General features: G+C 38.9%; 1 protein-coding gene across 1 annotated transcript; it reads right to left on the reverse strand.

Annotated features, from left to right (window-relative positions):
* Nucleotides 1-209: 209 nt before the first annotated feature.
* TECR (trans-2,3-enoyl-CoA reductase) lies at nt 210-21,011 on the reverse strand (the record flags this gene model as incomplete). Its single annotated transcript, XM_009868900.1, has 13 exons — nt 210-568; nt 668-713; nt 1,756-1,844; nt 2,523-2,580; nt 3,937-3,980; nt 4,069-4,141; nt 8,515-8,620; nt 8,722-8,837; nt 10,943-11,046; nt 12,382-12,426; nt 12,758-12,809; nt 13,321-13,371; nt 20,890-21,011. Coding segments are annotated over 13 exons (1,034 nt in total), but the record flags the coding sequence as incomplete, so codon positions are not given.
* Nucleotides 21,012-21,332: the final 321 nt, after the last annotated feature.

A 21,332-nucleotide genomic window follows, 5' to 3' on the forward strand; every position in this document is an offset into this window, starting at 1 on the left:
GATCATGCAACAGTCTTCAGGCCAGCTGGCCATGCTGGCTGAGCTGAGCTCTCTAGTCGTTAGCTGGTATGTCCTCGTTCCAATGTACTTATGTCTTGCAGAATGCCACTGCTAAATTTGGAGCTGCTTTTCAGCACAGTATCTTTGATCCATCAATCTAAATAGACTAGTGGAGGAAAAATTAAGTCAATCAGGTTGTAGTGAACTGCAGGGGCTTTTGTCTACCAGCTGTGCAACGAAGCCTTATTTTTTGGAGGTGCTTCTAAGCTGAGAATTCGTCAGTATAAGGAAGTGTAGCTTTTGAGTGCAGACAGTTTCCCTCAGCAGTGGAGATTCAACATGCACCAGAATCCTTTAAATTAATTCACTGATCTGGCAGGAGGTTTGTGAGCTTTTTTCTTCCTGAAGTTCCATGCCATATTCAAGCTAAACCTTTTTTCTTACAACAGAAAGGGAATAATTGGCATTCGAAGACTTGGATAATCCTTGAATTCTCGTAGGTAGGTGCAGTGTTTATCCTTTGCCCAGATTGTCATCTGAATGAAGCAAAGCAAGGTGAACAGCCCCACTAGAAGGAAGTGAGAAAAAGATATGTTTCTTTATCAGATTAAAAACACAGTCCTGTTGCTGACATCACTTCAAGGTGAAGTACCAAAACATTACTCACCTGGAACACACTGAGTCATGATAGTGAAACTGATCCAGGTCCCCACCTGTTTTGGCCAAGGAAATTTAAAATATTTCTGGTGACAGTATTTGCATTTATGTCTCTATTGATCAAAAACACCCTTGTCCTAGTATAGGTAAATAAAAAAGCCAAGGTCAGCCAGATCAACTTCTAATGTTAATAACCTTTAGGCAAAAAGGTGAACAGGGCCTTATTATCACAAACAAAACCTTCATGTTTGCTTTCATGGCTATTATCATGACATGAATGCATTACAGCATAGAGTCCTTTCTGGTTTTCTGCCTAATTTGTATTTGTCACACCTCAATCAGTGCTGGGAATGGTAAATTTCTGTAGTATGAGGCCAAATGCTATTCTCATTTACATCTGTTAATCTCTACAGAAGTTAAAACCTGATTCTGTCCTTCTATGCATGAGTGAATTTTAGACTGAGTTGCACTGGTTTTAACTGCTTTTGAACGGAGTCGGCAGGTTTGGCTCCTAATTAAGGAATATGAAGCAATAAACCCGTTCAAGCTTCTAAAACAGTCACCAACACAAGTGTCAATATAACTTAAGAAAAGGAAGAGGAAAACCTGAACCTATTTCCTATTTTCTCCACCACAATATCTTCTATTCATCCATTTCCCCCTTTTGTCTACCACAATATCTTCTTTTTGCCCACTATCTTCCAGCATACTGTGATATTCCTGGTCTCTCTTATATTGCAGAAGTCCACCAGCTGCCCTCATCCCTCTTGCAGCGCACATTCAGTGGCAATTGCCCTGTTCCTGTCTGCAAAATGTGCACTGCTTGAAGTGTATCTTGTCCATCAGCCACGCTGCAGCACAGGCCAGTATCTGAGCCATCTGTTTTAAGGTTAGCTGTAAGTAGTGCCTCAAGGGAGGGGAGGCAGAATAGGCAAGTTCCTGTTTGCAGTCTGATTTCATGGGGTTTAGGGGAGTAGGGGAAATGTATTTTCAGAGGGAAATGTAGGTTTCAGAGGTTTCTTCCATGTTTAACATTCCAAAAGAAATGAAAATATATTCAGCAAAACTAAAATCTTAATCTGGTTTGAAAATACATACCTCATATGTATAGTTAGGACAAGACACAAAGAAAAACAGCCATGTGAAAGGATTCTTTGTTGGATATGGGATCTTACGGGTTTTGGCTCCTATAGATTAGAAAACAAATCACAAAATATTCACACTCCTAAATATATTGTTTCCTGTAAAGACAACCCAAATTTGCCTACTCCTCTGTCTCATCACTGTCAGAGGGGCAAGGAATATGTGGGAAAACAGGATGTCCTCTGGAACCTTAAGAAGCATTAGGATAACTGTGAGGAAATGTTCTGGGCATTAGAAAGTTATCTACCACAGTCACTCATGTAAGAGATACCCCAAGTTTTAGATCTAGAAGTTAAAGGTTTTCTCTGGTTGTCACAGAATGGCATTTTAGCAGTCATACTTGATAGCTGAAAGTTTGGCTCATGCCCAAGGAATCCTGGCCTGCACAGAGATCTTACTTTCCCTTGCTCACCAATGCTTGGCTTATACTAGCACTGTTTCCTTTTGCACCACAAGCGTAACTAAGGTAACAATCTGGCCCTAACCAATAAGAATTACAGCAAGATAAGAAGTGGTGTTTAACAGTCCGGTGTTGGATTCCTTGCGCTGTCTGATCTCCCCTAGAATCCAATCTTCACAATGTTGAGCAACCTGTGTGCCCATAGCAGTCACCTGGTGGGTATCAACACCCTCCAGGCTCAGGTCTTTCACGAGGTAGAGTAACTGCAGAAGTGTAATGACTGGCTGCGCAAAAGTAATAATAACAATAATGCACTTTTTACCATTTCTCTGGAGGTCACTGAGTGCAACATGAATGGAAAAATTTCCAGCTTCACACAGCTGCAAGAAAAGGCATGACAGAGTTAAAAATATGCTTCTTTTCACTCTTCTTCCTTTTGTGATTTTCTGGACTACTTAAATAATAAAAAATCTACTATAAACAAGATTTTAAAATGGGAGTTAATGCACGGTAATAAATATGCTTAACCAAGATTGCTCTTTGACAGGAGGATGGAATGTCTTTGTTCAAACATGAGTCTACATTATACTCTGTTATACATTTACGATACTTGCCAGCAAATGTGGACTCAGTGTCCAAAAGGTCAAATTTACTATTTATATAATCCTCATGACCTTTAAAGAAAATAAACGAAAGAGGATAAAAGTAAATCCAGGAGATACTTGCTTTATCTTTTGGTAATTCTTACATCTTTAAAAACAACCCCCAAAAAATTATTTGGATAGGTTTTTTTCCTGAAAATTATTAAAATCCCAAAGAAGATATGGGTTGAGCTCTAAGTAAGTTTTCTTGACATGACTAATGAAACATAATTGACCCAGCTCCCTCCACTTCTCCACCTGTTTATGTAGAAAGTGTATTGAAATGACCCATTTATATGATTATGGTCAGTCTCCAGTGTCTGCAAAGCATAACCGTTAAAGCAAATGACTGGTGATGAGAGCTCCTGAGATTTATTCCCAACTCTGTGCTTTCAGTTATGTAGTCCCTCTATAAAATGGGGATAGATTATTAACTCACAGACTTTTCATACTGGGAAGGTGCTTTGAGATCCTGTGGTCACTGATGATTAGTTTCTCAAAGCATATTCTAAACAAGTTACACATCCATGGGAAAAATGGGTTTATCATTGTTGGCTGCACTAATATTGCTTCTGCATGTATGAAATGTTCACAGGAACTGTGAGAATGTACAGACAGTAGCTTAAAATTTTTGCATTTTAAGGAAAGCTGTGAAAAATTTATGAAGCCAAGCAAAATGGACCTCTGTCCCTGGAAATTCAGCTAAATACTTTCTTAGTTGGCCAGTTCTCTGAGTTTTATGACCTGTTGTGATTCTCAACAGTTAATAAACAGTTCACAAGACAAACTCACTAGCTTTTAACAGTGTCACAAACTGGTAGTTCCAAGATTCTTTTAAAGATTATGAGAGATCGTCTCAGCAAATAAATATCCCAGTCTTGGAATAGATACTGAATCAAAATCTTCCCTTGTGTGCAAGATCACATTAAAACCTGACATATTTATCTGTTCTGCATGCAAGTAGTCAGCTTTAGTAGTACATCCCAAGTGTTCAAGTTTTTAAGTATCTGCTTATCCTACTCACTCTTCCACTCACACAAAATAAGAAATAAAGCAGCACGTTTTAACAGTTTGTAAAAAGAGCAGAAGACCTACCAGAAACATGATCACAGCAAAATTTATCTGTTTTTTCCCATAAGCTATAAAAAAAAAAGTTTACATATAATTGGTACTAATATACAAACTCCTAAGTGCTTAAATCATACTGAGGGCTGTTTTGCTACTTACAAGGAGGAGTATAAAGAGGATGATTGATGTAATAAGCAAGCCAAGCTGCAAATCCCCAGTAATACAAGCAGTTCTGAAAAACAGGGAATTTTTTCTTTGTTTTAGTTCAATCCTCTAAGCCAGTATTCACTGCAAGGACCGCTGCTAACAATCAGTCGGGCTGATCCTTCAAGTTGCTGATAATACAAAATATTACAGTACTGAGTGTGATAAGGTGGGAGCAGGCAACAGGAAACAACAGGAAGGAAGTAGTGCCCAGAGTAAGATCTCCTCTCCAATATCATGGAGCTGTTAAGTTTATGAACAGTTTTAGAAAGTATGATCATATTACTGAAAATTAATTAATCTTGTCTAGCAAGCCATTTGGCCAATACAGACTATGTTAAAGAGAGACTTGTTTTGCTAACCCCTGAGACTTCGCAAAAACAGATTTTGATACTGTCGCTCTTCCTTACTCATTACTTTGTATTGCCCAATTACTTGCCCTTCATCTTCTCCTTCACCACGCCTGTTTTCTTTCTTTCCTATGCTTGAACTTTTCCTACCTAAAGTCATCATGCCTGACACTTTCTTCTGCCCTTTCACTGTGATATCTTTAGTTTGCCCCTTCTGCTGCTGTCCTTGGCTTTCTATGATCCAGGTTCCATTCTCTAAACTCTGATAACAGGGCTCTCACTAGTGGTTGTACTGACTCATTCCTGACCAATCTCAGAGCTTGTTCACAGGCTTTACCCCTGAAAACAGACTACTTACAACCTCTGTCTCTGGTTTTCCTGGCCCTGCCTCTTTTGTTTTTTTCTTCTGACACTCATTGTTGCTTCAATATCTCGGTGACAGGTTATCTTCCTCCTTATGCAGGAGGGAGACCTTTTCTTGACTCATTCTTCATCTTCCTCTGTGCTCTCACCTCTAGGTGCCATTCTCCTGCAGACATAGTTTAATCCTTGTTGACAACTCCTAAGTTTGCTTCTCATCAGCAGAGATTTATCAAACCTAGTGCCCCAGTTTTTAACCTCAGTTTGGTTATCACCTGGACTTCAGGAAGACTAAAAATGAGCTCATCTTCCTTTCACCACTTCTGCTGTTCTTTTCCTTCCGCTTAGCTTTCCTTCCCTCCTATTTTCACTCGTGAGTAAAACACTGATCCTCTTACTGATCATTCTTTCTGGTGGTGCTTTTTTCTTAGCAGTAGGTTCGCATACCTGAGGCATTTCTAGGTCTTTCTGCTTTCTCCTTCACAGCTTTCCTTTCCTGCTCATGCAGCCAAAATTCTTATCTAAGGCTCCTTTCTTTCCCATCCTGACTGGTTTAACTTGCTGGGATTTTTTTTTTTTTTTTGCTTTGAATTGTGCAGCCTTTTCCTTCTATGTATACAAGAACTGCATTTCTAGCAATAACACCCCTAAAAGTGATTACCTCAGCGTCTGCAACCCACACTAGCTGACTGCAGTGTCTGACAGTGCATTTTTCTGAAAGTGCTGGTTCCTTCACCAGCCTTTTCAGAAACAGTCACAAACAGTGACCACTTTCTTTTCAAAGTTAATTGAACCGTTGAAGTGCCCAGAAACCTCAGACAAAATGGAGGCCCTTTTGGGCATGCTGTAATACATACACATAGTATGTCCTTGCTCTGAGGTGATATGTTAACAGATAACTGAAGAGAAAGAGTGAATTATTAACCAATAATTACAGATCAGGTGGGGCAAAAAGGTAGAGAGATTAAGTAACTTCACTGTGACAACTTCCCTTTTCTCCAGGAAAAGCAGCAGAGATGGAAGAACGACTCCAGCGAGGAACCATCTAGTTAGTGTCCTGTCCATAAACTAGTGCTTCTTCCCTAATGCTACCCTCTCCCACCATCATCTATGATTTATTAACTACTGTACAAACTTAGGTGGAAACGCTTTCTTGTAATCTTGGAATGGCGTCTTATTAAAAACCTTTCCCTAACTTCAGCCTTGGCACAGGATGGATCATGTGGCAGTGGATCTCAGTAAAGTAAAATCAAATAGATTATCACGGCTCAGCTCCGAACAATACATGCTGTAATTAAACTGAATGAGTACTATTCATCCAAAGAACATGATATACATGAGTACAAGAGTATTCCTCAGTTATAAGAAAAGGAGCTTTAAAATGAGTGGAGTCTGCTACTGCTAAGGTTCTCAGCAAACACTGCAAACATCCATCTGCCACTAGAAGCCTCATTGCTCATACAAAAGCCTCCAGCGAGGTTCAGAGAGGAACAGCAGAGTACATGCAGACTTTATAAACTCACTTGAAAGAAATTGTTTATGTGAATCTTTCATATTCCAGGTGAATAATAAAGCTTTACAACAATCTCTTATAAAAAGATTTTGTGAATCAAGTTCAGATATTGCATGCATCCCATAAAAAGTTTACAAAGTTATGCTTAGAATTTTAGTCCACTCCAACTGACAATCCCTATGTTGATCAAAACTATTTCTTAATGCCCTGCCTGTGTTTATTCATTACTAGCATGTACCTTTCTGTTTGTTTTGTATTGTCTTCTTTAATTTAGTGTTTTCTTTCCTCCAAAGGCTTTTATAGAAAGCAAAAATATCCCTTTTTTCCCATGAAAATGTCCAGTGAGACCAATCCTAAGATTAATCTTTGAGAAATTCCACCAGTACCTCCCTATTAGTAAAGGTCTGACAGATCCTTGCCTGGTACAACCACGATCATCGTTCCTTTAGTCAGTTGCTTTATCACCACAAAATTTTTGTATTAATCCCTATTTTATTCATCCTGAGGCAGTTGTTTGCCAAGTCCAGATAAATCAATTATTCTACTTTTCCATTGCCTAGAAAAATCATGTATCTTAGAAAGACTTACATACCTTGTTACTATATAGCATGAACTGATTTGGTGGACCTCTGCTGTCCTGAATCAATTTGGTAAACAAAGAATGAAAATCACAAATCTCATCAATTCTTGTCTCAGATCCCTGCTTATTGAGACTGAAGTGTTTCTGGATAAAGGTAACTTTCCATTGTACTTAAGAAATAAGCTATCTATATCTGCTATGTATGTGATCAAGCACTTTTAAGTGAAGTGTTTTCTACTATCTGTATGTGAGATAAAAAAGAGAAGAGGCACAGTTTTGGAGTAATACCACCAAAGTCAATGAAATAAAAGCAAACCAAACCCAAGCACTGCTAAGCAAGGAGAAGAATAACAGAGCAAATTTACAAATGAAACCAAGTACCACCAAGCTGAGAAGGTGGTAGAAGTGATCAGAATGACTGCTACAAATGTCAATTTTAGCAACAACAGTTTGTATGGTCTGAGAGGAATAAGCAGTTGTCAGATATGGCAGTAAGAAAATGAAGATTTATAGCATGCTACGGATTGTTTTTCAAGATAAAAGTTGCTCATTTATCCACTGTTTAGCATGTATTAGCTACTATTGTGTCAAGATCAAGTCTTTAAGAGATTTGCTAGCCTTTTAACAACGCTGTACTCTTCTGCTGTAGAAAACACAGTAAATTGCTAGGTAGGATTCTTACTGAGGGCCACTACTCAACTACAGAGCCTCCTTGCGTTCAGAAGGCCTGAAGCTATCGCCAGAACTACCAGAGCCACTGCACAGCTGTAAGGAGTTAGCCACAAGGTAGAACTTCAGCTGCTGGGAGTATCACAGCCAAAATGCAAATTCCAAGGGATTGTCTAAAATACCATGATAAATACCCAAATGCTGATACTATACAGTTTTACAGGTGTAGGTGATAATCTCCTGTCTTCCTGAGTCTAAAATGTAATTTTGAATACCAGTATGTACTTTGTTGCAAACCTTTGTAAAATAACTACAAGTCATGCATAACCATTCAGTCCTCTGTACTAGTTCGCAGACATCCAGGAAACAGAGGGTCTGCATCTTGACAGCTGCCCTGTGCCACAGCAGCACTGGTAACAGTAGGGAGTGCTCCTACAGAAGAAGAAAATGCAGAACAACCAAACTGCTTTGCCCTGAATCAAAGGTAAATTAACAGTTGCTTAACAGCAAAGAGAGTATTAGAGGCAAACAAGGTGTACAATGGCTGTTACAAAAGTAGAAATTTTATTTTTAAAAAAAAAAAACCACCCTCCCAATATTGTGCCTGCCTGTGCTACCTTAAAAGTTAACATCGTTAGGAAAACCTTCACGCCCAAGGAGCTAGCTGAGTGAAAAGGAAGGGTAAACTGAAGGTTTAAACTTCTAAAAGAGCAATGAAAACACTGTAACATGAATAACAGTACGACAACATGTGGGCTATATAATAGTGACATTAGGAATGCTTTTGAAAGAACTGCAGACTTATGGGTGAGATTTGCTGTGCATTAGTACAAAAGCCACACCAAAAAAGCTGTGCTGCAGCGGCAGAGCATAGGTTGGCTATGTTGGGCTTGTAAGGGGGGCTATGGATAGAGTCTGACACAATTTACCTTCACAATATTCCTCAGTGGCATAGTCCCATGGGAGAACCGATGAACAAACACTGTTTCAATCAACCTTTTGATGTAGTGGAAAGAATGGCAGATACATGCCAAGCTAGAAACAGCAAGACAAAAGCATTTAAGAGGGCTTAAAAACCAAGTGTGGCAAGACATTTGGAATAAGACTACAATGCTCAAGCCTGCAAACGGACTTACTTAACTACTGGATGTGGGCTTGATGTAAACCTCTCATCCAGTCCATAGACAAAAGGCATGCGGAAATAAAACAGAAAATAGATGAACAATGGACCTGTATATTCTATCAAAAATACCTGCAAAAAGAGAAAAAATAATTAGACAGATGAATTAGATGCTGATTTTGCTTTGGTTTCTTTGCGATAACTAATGCAGTGGTGGGATAAACACCTCCACTGACCCATCATGGCATTTAGAGAGACAGGGAGGGAATAGCAGGTTTGGGCTTGGGCCATGAAAGTGGCAGGCATGCACGTAAATGTTCTGCGATGCATTCGCCTCAGTTGCATACAGACAGCTTTGCCAGTGCAGCTGACACAGTATGGGTATGAAAAGATAATCATCAGCAGTCCAGACATCAGGATAAACATGCATGCATGTTACATTTATGCAGCTCTCACCCTTTTCTTGCCCTCAAAAACTGTTGCTTTACTTTGGGTTAAAACAAAATTTGGTGAAGAATTTATCTTGAAAAATGTAATTGTTTCTAATTAATTAATTTTGTTTAAACTGGAAACACAGCTTTTAAGTGTTCACAGGTTACCCCATCTGTATAAACAGTTAGCACAGCAGATGTCCAGGAAACAATCAGTTCATTCTATGTTCAAATGTTTAATGTGAACACAAAGAAAAGGGAAAGGAAAAGAAAGAAAATAAAAGAAGAAACCAAAGAAACTATTATCTAACTTGATATAATTTCAGGTCGGTGTGCATTTCATAGGAATATCACTTTAAATTGAAGTGAACTTTGGACCAGACATTAACAGTTGAATTTTCCTCACTTCTGTGAGTGAAGAAGGTAGGTCCATACCTCATTTATGGAGAAAGAAAGGAAACTGATTGTACTTCTGCCAACAAAAAACAAGCAAACAAAAAAAAAAAACAAAAAAAAAGAAACAAAAAAACCCAACCCACAAACACTGCTTCCTAATGCCTTTAGAGTTATTTTGACATTCAAAGAAGTTGTGTCCCTGACTTTTGTAGCAATCAGCATTTTCTCTGGCAAAGAACAGATTTGATTGTAGATTAGAAGTTTGTCTTTTTTATTTGATAAGACTGAAGTATTTCGTGGCTTACATTTGAATGAAGTAGCTTGAAGGGCAGGGAGAACAGAATATAAAGGAAAGAGTATGGAATGGCAAAAGTCTGGTGTTATTCTGCATCGTGACATTTTGGTATATATTGATGCAGGTATGTCTTGGGCTCTGTATTGCCATTAGAAGTTTTGCCTGTCTTACTGTTTTTTCTGATTGTGTAATATCTGCCTGATTTATCAGCATTGCATTCAAAGTAATGATGTGAATAGTAACTCTTCCAGGACATTTGACTTTTAAAAAAAATTTTACCTCATATGAATGTTGTCTTTGCTATTTGTCATTAGCACAAGATTTTATTAAGGTCTCAGAGCTAAGAAATTGTAAATATGCTTGTAAATTACTGGGAACTTTTCCCTTCATGCTGTGCTGTTTCATTATAACTAGTGTAATACATGTATCATGGACCTTCTGAAGAACTGGAAGGGCTATTGGGCCCTTCACAGCACCAACAGCTGTGCTGTGTTGCCTGAGGAGTGAGTTGTAACAGAATTTGCATTTGAGCTAAGACAGTAAATATGCGAGGTCTTTGTGGATGGCTACTAATACTACAGAAATTACCAGCTGTCATTAGCCTGCCATCACCAGCATCCTGGGACACAGGCACATGCAGACAGCTAGCTGATCTTACTTTCATGCATTTTACTGCTGAAGTTGTTGCAATTACTGACATGTGAAGTTGCTCACATGCCTCTTTGTAGGACAAATTCAGAGGATTATAATCCTCATCTTTGTCAGGAGAGTTACACAGGCCCTGTGAAGCAGATCTCCAAAGGCATTTAGACACACAGTTACTAGAAATTTTGTGGTAGACATATAAATCCATTTGAGAACCTGCACCTTAGCTCAGTAGAGCCAACCTAATGTGCAGCAAGTTTTCCACTGCTGCTCTCCCAGGGAACGAGGCATTCAGAATATCCTGTTACTGCTTTCCCTGATTAAATGAACTGAAGCCATGAGGAGTCATTGCCTGCATCCACTGTCAGAGCAGGCATCATGCAGAAATATTGGAGAGAGACAAAAGTGATATAAGGATTAATTATGTAAAAATAGCCATTAAAATGGCTCAGACTTGAAGCATAGCTCACCGTAGTCCATCCTATCTGTGGCCCTAAATCTTTAAAGTATAAGGTAGCAGTTGTGCCAACAGGGAGATGCTGCAGGATTTCCTCATCCCTCAGGGACTTTCCTTCTGAGAAGGAAAGAAGTAATTACAGCTCAGTGAAATTCAAGTCAACTTTGGTAGCATAATAGCTTTATATTGTTCTTTAACCAATCCGTGAGATTCTTTGATGTGACGTGAGTTGGAATCTCAATAAAGAAACAAAGAATGTTTACACTTACTTTGATTTATCCCTGTAATAGCATATGAGCCTGCATTCTCTATTCACAGGAAGACAGTTAAGAAAATTCTCAATCCTGCGTCTGCATAGTCTAGTAGGCTCACTTCATCACTGCTACAGCAGAATTTGCTGATGGGTTACAGCCATTCAACATAGTTCACCGACCCCCTAGTCAGCTGCACCTCCATTGTTCTCTCTCCCTCTCTTCTCATTGCCCATTGTCAGCCAAACAGAAGCTAGGACAAGCTGAGATTGGAAGGCTTTCATTGGTTTCATTGGAGGTTTTCATTGCCTCCTCTTTCCCAACCAGTCAGCTAGGAGGTGATTCCACAGAGCTTGAGCTAGCACTCAGGCTTCTAATTCCTAGATTTGGGGGAGCCTCCAGAGGGCCAGTATTTTCTCACAGCCAGTGTCATAACATAAGTCCATGGAGGAATCTGACAAGGCAGAACTTTGAAGAAGGAACTAAGAAACTCTTCCATGGACAGATTCTACACAATGAACTAACCTTCACCAGCATACTTTTAAGGGACTATTCAAATAGAAATATGCTTAATGGAAATGAAAGAAGAAAGTGTTACTTTTACACTGAATGCTGATGAATTACCACAGTTTGTCAATTTGACTTTCTTTTGTGCACCCAGGCCACGTCCTAACAGGCTTCTAGTAGGAATCCCTACATCTGCATTAATGAAGTCAGCCAGCTGGCATTAGCTTTGTCAGCAAATCCTACATCCATTGCAATGTGCTTTGCATTAGCTTACCTCAAAAGAACTGTAATTCCTACCTGAGAGCAGAGGATTATGTGAACTGATAGTTCTAACTCATAGCCCTTTTTAGTACTCCCAGCTGAGCATCACTGTGGAGATCATCTCACTGCAGCTAAGAGAAATTAGTACCTAGATTCTGTGCTACCTGTCTGAAAGCAAAAGTGCTCAGTAGTTAGAAAGTGCATTGGAAGAATCTGCAAATTCCTGAGTTAATTACCAAGCACCAGGCACACGTATGGAATTCTGTTCAATATTTTCAAAGAATTAAATTCGTTATGGGTTTTCTTCGGCCTTCATAGTGCTAAGGATCATAGCTGGAAACTCGTTCTTAAGAGCTAACACCCATGCAAAGTACACATTTCATGCCAGGCCACTGCTCCCAGCTTTATTACTCCAATCCTCACAAGCACTTACTTGGATCAAGTTTTATCGACTGTCTTGCTGGATACCACTGAGGATCTGTAAGACCATACAGAATTGTGTGATATACAATGTTTGTTTTAAATCACCCACTATTATAATTGCAACACAACAAGATAAGATTTAGTTAAAGATTTTTTGGGAATATTTATTCAACATTATATCTGTGAGTAATTGTGCAGAAGAAAAAATACAAAGGTGTATCAGGATAATATAAAAAATTATACTGAAATCTCACTGTGATTGCATTCAGGTGCAGGTTACTTAGCATTAAGTGTGTGTACATCACATGTTTCTAATTATGTAATTTCTCCTATTTATATACTGTATATTCTGATGTGATGTGAAGTGCTGCAAAAGTTATACTCACATAATCTATGAAACATCAGTCTGATCTCCCTAATTGTGGCATTTGGTTCCACCTAGGCAACAAAAAATATTGTATACATAAGATACATATTTTGAAAGACAATTACTAGGTGTAAGACTATACAATAAGACTATACAAGTAGAAATGTGACTCAAACAATATAACAGTGTAAGTTTCTTAGAGGTGGCTAGAAATGGTATGGAGGATTCAGAGTACTTCTTACAGGAAAAAGGGAGGACAATTTGTGGCATCTGTTTCAGAGGCAGTTTCTGTAGCAGTTTTCAAGAGTTACTACAACAGTTTGATGGCTTGTGAGTGAGTAAGGCACAACTGGTACCATCCTAGTGAAGCAGGTGAAATTGTGCTCTTTGCCCAAAAACTCCTTCAGGAAAACAGTTAAAGTACTCTGTAGTCAGTGTGAAGTGTGCATAATTGGTGCCTCTTCAGTGGCCAAAGGAAGGCTACCAGGAGATAAACTACTCTTCATAAACACTAAGTTTACTTAAGAAAAGTTAGTAATTTTTATATAGTCACCTAGCATTTTAAACAGAATTTTATTTTACCTTATCTAGGAAGCATAGCTGTTTCTTTGTCTTCCAATCAAGGATTTCCACCTGACAGGATACAAAATGATAATTACTAATTATTGGCTAAATAATGTCTAAATTCTTAGTTGATTCCCAAATTCATAATCATTGTTCAGGGTGAGACTCCATTTTTCTCTGGTCTTTGGTCTGTGTTAAAAATGCTTCTGATGTGCTCAAGAGACAGCTTTAATCATAGCTAGATTCTCAAAGAACTCAACTTGCAAAACAAATAATTTGTCTTCCTGAATATTTTCAGAAGCAAAAGTAGCTAATATTGATCAAAACACTTTGCAGTATTTTCTTATGCTAGAGCAAAAGGAACAAATAAAGATAGAGAAGTTTCAGAGGAATCACTAAGGAATAGAATTTTTATGATTTGTAAAACTAGAAAGACAGTTTGAGAAAAAAAAATTGCATATATATGCATGTAAGCAAGTATTCTGAGTACATACAGCTTGAAGAGTAATGTTCATTGTTCCCAGAATAATTGATTTGTAAAGAAAGTGGAAAGCATTAGTGGACAGGATGAACTGATGCAGCTAAAGATCTGGACTTCACAAATCCTTAAAAGGTTGTTGCAGGAATATTCAGCATTACTGTTGCTTCTCAGATCACCTGTGATCTGAGCATTTTATGTTCCAAGCAGCGATTTAGCTACAGCTCTGAAAAGGAAAGAGCAGTTTATTTCTGTGATCAAATGGCACTTTGGAAAAAGGTTATGGTGTTAATCAACAGCCAAACTGCAAAGTCCCAAATCATTTCAAAGTTCAGTTGCAGCAGGCTAGCAAAACCTAAAATACAGTGATGGTGTTTAAATTGTATTTGTTCTCATCCAACACTTTGCAATGGAACTTTGTTGTATAGTTAGGAGTGAAAGCTCAAAGCTTGTGTCACACTAAATGACTGGGACTACCATTACTTAGTACCAAAAGAGTCTGTTGTGGTTTTTTTTAAAACAAACATCCAGCATTAATTATGTTTGGTATTAACTGGCCAAGAGGATAGATTAACATTAAACTTTAAATATGATTCCTTACTAAAAATAGGAGCCACAGTCCAGTATCTTTCTAATAGGGTTGCTTTGAAGAGATCACTTGGTTGAAGTATCTGATTTCCTTCTTTTACTTGTCCCAGTTTGTTCTTTCTCTATTGGTGCAGCAATGGAGCACTTGGCTCCAGCCAGAAGTATCAAATCTGATCCCCACAAGGAATACTAATGCAATGATGTTTTCTGCTTGTGCATTGTAAGCTCTAAGTGGGACATCAAGTGAGGTAAGCACTTTTCCACCTGTGTGACACTCCTTTTTGTTTTAATTTGAAATTAAAATTTCAATTTTTTATTTTCTCTGTTTGTGAGACATCTCCACTGGAAATAAAATGAGTGGATTCCCTTCCTAGGGGGCTCTTCTTAAAAAACAGATTTATGCCTCTTGCAGTCCACTGAGCAAGTACTGTGGGGACTGTCCCTTCTGATGCTGAGTTACTACATGGATTATTGAAACTTCTGGTGTATCTCAGAGCTCTTGCGTTAATGAATACAATTGGACTGCCCTACAGACTGCAGTAGGGCCCGCAGCTTTGGCAGTCTCCTTCCCATTCCATACCCACTCCCAGAATATACATATTGGATCAGAATTCCCCAGAGACAGTTTTAGTCTATGGCCTTCAGTGGCTGTACTAGAGAAATCTTCTCAAGGCCAATTACAGAGTGGTTTGGCTAGCTTTCTACCACCTACACTCTTTTAATTAGTTTTTTCTCATTATGCATAAGGCCAGACTGAAAATTATAAACCATTTTTTTTGCTCTGTGGTTTTCATGGAAGTGGTTGTACAGAAATTTAAGTACGTCTTTAAAACTGCAATCAAATGCAAGGAAATCTTTTCACCATGAGGTTGGCCAAACATTGGAGCAAGTTGCCTAAAGAGGGCTTTGGACCACATGACTTCTAGAAGTCCCTTGCAACCTAAATTGTTAAGTGTTCCTCTTTTGGTTTTGGACACCCATTCCTGAACTTCAGACATTTCTGTTACTTTCAAGACCTAAGCAAATATCAGCAACATGGCTTTAGATTCCACTCCAGCCCATAGAAAGTTGTGCAACAACAGAGTGAAAACAAGGTGATTGTTTCCTCTAATTAACACACCTCTTAACTGTATCAGAACATACCCCAGTGTTTAGATGTTCCATGCATAAGGGATAGAAAAGCCTGATCCAAGGCAAGAAATGTTATCTTTTCCAAACATAATGGCCAATCACATGAACCCACGTACACTGAACACAGTGTTTCCAGTCTTTAGGCACAGCACCAAGTCAGTTAATGTATTGGTTGGCAACAGTTTTTAGATACCCAGCAATCTGTTCTTGGAACACTTACTTATGGGTAGCATCCCTTTCAAACATAATTTTTTTAGCTCAGAGAACTTTAATTCCTACGTGTTTTCAAAGCATTTAGCACAACAGGCCACTGACTGTTGGCCTGCACCAGTGCAGTATGACTTACAGTCCACTTATTTAGTGAATTTTTAAAGGCATTTTAAATTACAGCTTCTCTAAAACTACTTTGAGTAAAACTTAATCAATAGGTAGATCTGTGCAAGATAACTCTCTTAAAACTCTTCTATGACTACAAATATGTATCTCCAGTGCTTAGAAGAGAAATTCATTCTAGTGAGTAAGGATTAAAGACTAATATTGTGTTTAAAATGCAGAACGACTTCTCCCTGAACTGTTAGAGTGCTTACATATGCCAAGTTCCTTGAATTTAACACTAAAAAAAAATGCAGTGGTTGCCACAGTCCTAACTGGATCTTTCTAAACTTTTTATTTTTCCTATGGAATTAGTAATTTTCTCTCTCTCCTTAGACTTTTCGGTCACACTAGACCATATCAAGAATAACTTTCTTGAAGTCAATGGAGTTAAGCCAAAGGAAAATTACTGTAAAGTATACTTAGACCAAAAACTATATTTGTGCTGCTGCTACTATAACTGCCTTTCAATCTGAAACTTCCCTTGCACAGGAATGTACAAACTGCTGCAGAGGATGAGTCCAAGGATTCACCTAGAACAGATTCTTTCTTTCTGATACAGCGAGAAACAGGTGATTCAGACAAAGTAATAAAACAAGGCAAGAATGTAGTGATTGGAGGGAGGGGACAGATACAGGAACTGCAATTTTCCTGCACCAGAAGTGCTGTCTTTGTATTTAATAGCTTTTCGTGGATTTTTTCCTCAATTAGTTTATCTACTTTTCTTTGAAACCCATGTGAACTTTTTGCATGCAGTGTCCTGAGGCAGGGAGTTCCATAGCTTACCCACATGCTGCGTGAGGAATTCCCACAGCAGAACCAAGACAAATGTTTAACTACAAAGCTACTACTACTACTTCAATGTTACCTGTGGAGTGCTGTACCTTATTCTGTAAGTAGTCCAACTAAGTAAAGCCTTACCTCTCTGAATTGGCTCATATTTCATGAGACTTGAATCTTATTACATTATTTTGCTGTGTATAAAGAGATATAGTGACACCCATACTCAGAAGGTTTTATACAGAATTTAGATGTCTAACATTTGCAGGCTCACAAGATATACACTAGGTACTTACTCCTCAGCTTCCCAAATTGTTCTTCTATACATGCCAATGAGAACCACTGTCTCAACTGTGCTGGAACTCCTAGTACATTTTTATTTCTTCCATCTGTGTCAGATTTGTTAGCTAGGCATGGTTGAATCTAAATCCTCAAGGACCTTGATCCGGTAAGCATCTTTATCCCAAAGTCAGCACAATGCATAGTATTTAGATTATTTCTGAGTGAAACTAAACTGTGAACAAAGAAGATGATCTAGTTTTACATGCTTTGTATGTAATGGCTAGACACACTGCCAGAAGTGGGAAAATTATTTTAGACTGTCTTCTGCCACTCCCCACTCCCCCTGAGAAGGCCTGGGTGTATTGGGCCACCAAAATCTTTTTATAAGATTAAAGAGAGACCAAAAAGTACAGGCAGGAGAGGACAGAAGTGTGTTCCAGTGAAAAGGGCACTCTCTTACCAATGAGAAATCCTGAATTCCTGCCTCTCAGAGCTGTTTCAAGCTCTGCTCCCTTCCACTGTCATTCTGTTCTGCACTTCCCTACAGTGGGTATCTTTTGGGATACCACAAAGCGAAGGGGTAGGGTTGAAGTAAACTTGAATACCTTAACCAAATTGTCATATCCACACTTGGAGCTGAGTGCCTAACCCAAAGGCGCGGCAAACCCCAAGTCGCTTTGTGGACCTGGACCTGAGGATGGTAACAGGTGTGGAGCTACAAATGATTGTCCTTCAGAAAGACAAACACATTTATGTAATTAACAGGGCACAAAATGAGTCAGTGTAAGAATAGCCAGGAAGGAAAAGGAAGGTGTCTTCCCTGGTAGTGGGAGGCTGGTTTACTTTTCACAAAATGGAATAGCTGTTAGAGGTTTGTGCTTTCACAGCAAATTCTGGCTCTTGAAAGCCTATGAAAGCTTTCCAGCTTTTACTAGCATGACGTCTTCCACGCGGATACAGGAGATGGGAAAGGAACCTGCACCAGTTAATACTGACTCAGTGGGTATTTACTTACACTGGCTAACACAGAGCCGCACACTGCCAATTTCCCAGGCATACTGAAGAGTCACATCATTCACCAAGTATCACTGTCACTATGAAGCAGACTGGAGTGCCTCCATCTGAGAACCTAAGACAGCTTTGACTCAACACTAAGTAGACATCCAAGTTTTTGAACACCACTCCGTAGCCTTTTCCATGTGCAACAGAGAATATTCATGTTTTATATGTCTTTTGAGAGGGCTGGAAGCCCTGGGAAGTTTTAAGCTTGTATACTAACAGATGAACTCACAAGATTTGTATTAATTGTTTAAAATATACTCCAAAGAAGTCTATTGCTTCTTCTAAAATAAGACTCACGATTTCCAATGTAGCCTTCAAATTCTGAGTAGCTCCAAGTAACTCCTGCCAAATAATGTTTTACTATCATATTTTCCTTTACAAAATTAAAAGCTTCTCTTTCAAGCCCCATGGAGAAAAAAGGACAAACTGCTGTCTTTTAAATGAAGCAGCACAACTGACTGTAGAAAGTGTTGGCAAGTGAGTGGAGAAGTGGTGAGGGAAGAGAAAGAGAGAATGCTTTTCCGTATCTTTTCGCCCCTTTCTGTGATAATAATTGTGTGTGTTACTTGTGAAAGCAGAGCAGATGTCTTCAAATAGCAAGGCAATTTTCAGCAGTGTCCCTTTAACTGATGGTTCAGATAGCTCATATGTGGCCTTGTCTTGTCTTGCTCAGGCAGCTCTTGGAAGATACAGAATCTTAAAATCCTCTGCAGTCCTGCTTTTGGCACTTGCTCTCAGTGTTTTTACTCGATGAGGCATTAGACAGCATAGCTCTGAGTGGGAGAAACCTTTGTAACAGGAGCTGTGACATCTCAGCAATGCCAGCTAGGCAGCAGTCATCACCCCCTTGCATTCAGAGGGTTTTCATCACAGTCAGAGCAGGGAGAAACTTTAAATGCCAGCAAGGGGGGCCAGTACGTTATTGCTTTTAGACTGTACTGCACATGTCAGTTCAATCTGTCCTCAGGGAATGAAGAGTCCCAAACATTTTTAGTTGTCACTGCTCACAAAAGACACTTCCCATCCAAACCAGTTAAAGCAAAAGTAGAACTGTGGCTCTTATGACACTAATTTTTTACAGCATGAGTGTATTTGTTCAAGTATCTTTCCTCTAGGAAATCAGAGCACCATACTATTTTCTTTATATGAAATGCTTTTGAAGACCTAAAGCTGTCAAGTAGGAAGAAAGGGGAGAATTCGTTAGCCCAACTTCAGAGCTCTCTACTAGAGACATTTACAACTGAGCGTGTCACCGAGACATCCTTTGTATGGAAAGGAAAAAAGCAGGCACTTTTAGGATAAACTGTGTCTTAAGCTCTGAAACAAACCTAAAATAGGTCAGAAGAGTTGTTCTCTAATCAATTTGGAGAAAGGAGCACTCCTAGAGAATACTAATCATCTAGAGACAAATATCTATTATAAATCTCTAAATTTGCAGAGGTGAATCTCCTCAGATTATCAGGTGCAGTACTTTCAGAAATGCACATATTTCTTTTAACTGTAGTTGCTCTTGCTAAGCTTCTCCTGAGCTATTAGTGATAAAAAAGCTGAGGTAAAATTAGAAACATACCTATAGCTGAGGTAAACAGGACCTACTCTAGCATTATGATTATTACAGAATAAGAAATGTAGAGGCAGCCATTTGGACATAGGTCTAGGAGTACAGGGACCTGGCTTTGCCTATCAGTTCTAACACAAATATCTCATAATTAGAGGGAAATCACAATAAAATCACACACTGGTTTTATTAGCTGCACGTCCATGAGCTTCAGCATACTTTGGCTTAATTAGGTGGTTGCTCATAACTCTTGTTGCTAAGTTTAAACATAGCCAATTCAAAATAAGGACCTAAAGGTACTTGCAAAGCTGAATCTTCCTTTCACTGGCTTCTTAATAGCCACTTTAAAACAGTGTTGCCTATTTTTACATGTTTCTGTCTTTAACTGTGCTGAGACAGACTCATAAAGGGAAGGAAGGAATTAACAGTCTGTATCTCAGCACTCATAGTTGGTCTGATGTTCCTGCCTATCTTTTTGTAGGTCCATTCGCCAAAGAATAATTTTATTAATGCACAAAGAAGAGGACCTTCCTATGTGCTCAGGATCCTATGAAACTGATGGTGTACTAAGCATGATCAAATGCACAAAGTGAACAAAACAGAAAGACATATTCCACCAATAAAACTGCTAAACTTGTAACAGTCATATTCTAAAAAATTCAGACAGCGATAGTTTGGTGATTGTAAAGTGCTTCATGATTCTTACAAGGAAGCACCACAGAAGAGCAATAAAGGGTAAATGTTTTAGAGATGTAAAGATGTTTTTAGAGATGTAAAGAACTATACCTCAAACAGGGAATGCTAGCATTTGTAACAGAGATTTCCACACACTCCCCAGAGGAAGCACTGGGAGAGGTGGGACACTTAGCTTCTCTCCTTTGATAACTCAGTTTTGAATGCATGGTGGGGTAATGCAATTCATTATTCAAATTAAATGAAATTAGAACAGAGAGGAAATCAGTGGGGAAAACAGACTTGCTATCACCACTATGGGGAGAACTGCTCAGAGCTACCTACAACCTGAGTCAGCTCAGACACACACTGGATGAGCTAGGCAAATCTATTTCCACCCTTTATCTGCTGTACAGAGAAAAGAACTAAGATATACAAGGCTGACATGTAAATTCATGAGGCATTCTGAGCTTGGATTAGTGTTGCTTAGACACAGGATCTTGATTTCGGACTCAGAAGACCTGTATGTGCTGATATTGTTCTGTCTAGCAAGATGGAGCAGGTCATTCTGCTTCTGCATGTTTCCCCATCTGCAAAATGAGGTCTTTTTAAGTCTTCTAGTACAAGTGCTATTCAGAAGTTCAGTATGGCTAAGGCAGCAAACCTGCAGAATAGACAATGACTGAAGAAGGGTAATACACATGTGCCGGCTCCTGTGTTTGGATCTCACAAGAGTTTGGGACACTGGTAGAAATGCAGGAGGCAGTGAAACTCTTGGTTGTGTTTCTTAAGAAACAGGGAGATCAACACTGCAGAGGAAGAGCCATGGTGCAGCTTATTTTGCTGCTCATGATGTCCAGAATGCTTTTATAGCTTTGAAAATCAAAATCTCAACTTTTAGGTCCTGCTAAGTAATGAAAGGAGCAGCTTTTTTCATATTGTTTTGGATTTTGTCAATGCTATAACAATTGTTTTATATTTTGCACAGCGGGGAGGAATTTTCATCATTTTTAGGCAAGTTGCGCTGGAGAAACTGAAATGTGAGCCTCCAGAAACACATTCAGGATTGCTGCCGTTGAGCTTATCCCAATCTGCTTTTTTAATACT

Source organism: Apaloderma vittatum, unplaced genomic scaffold (genome assembly GCF_000703405.1).
Source record: "Apaloderma vittatum isolate BGI_N311 unplaced genomic scaffold, ASM70340v1 scaffold28414, whole genome shotgun sequence".
In the NCBI taxonomy this organism is placed as follows: domain Eukaryota; kingdom Metazoa; phylum Chordata; class Aves; order Trogoniformes; family Trogonidae; genus Apaloderma; species Apaloderma vittatum.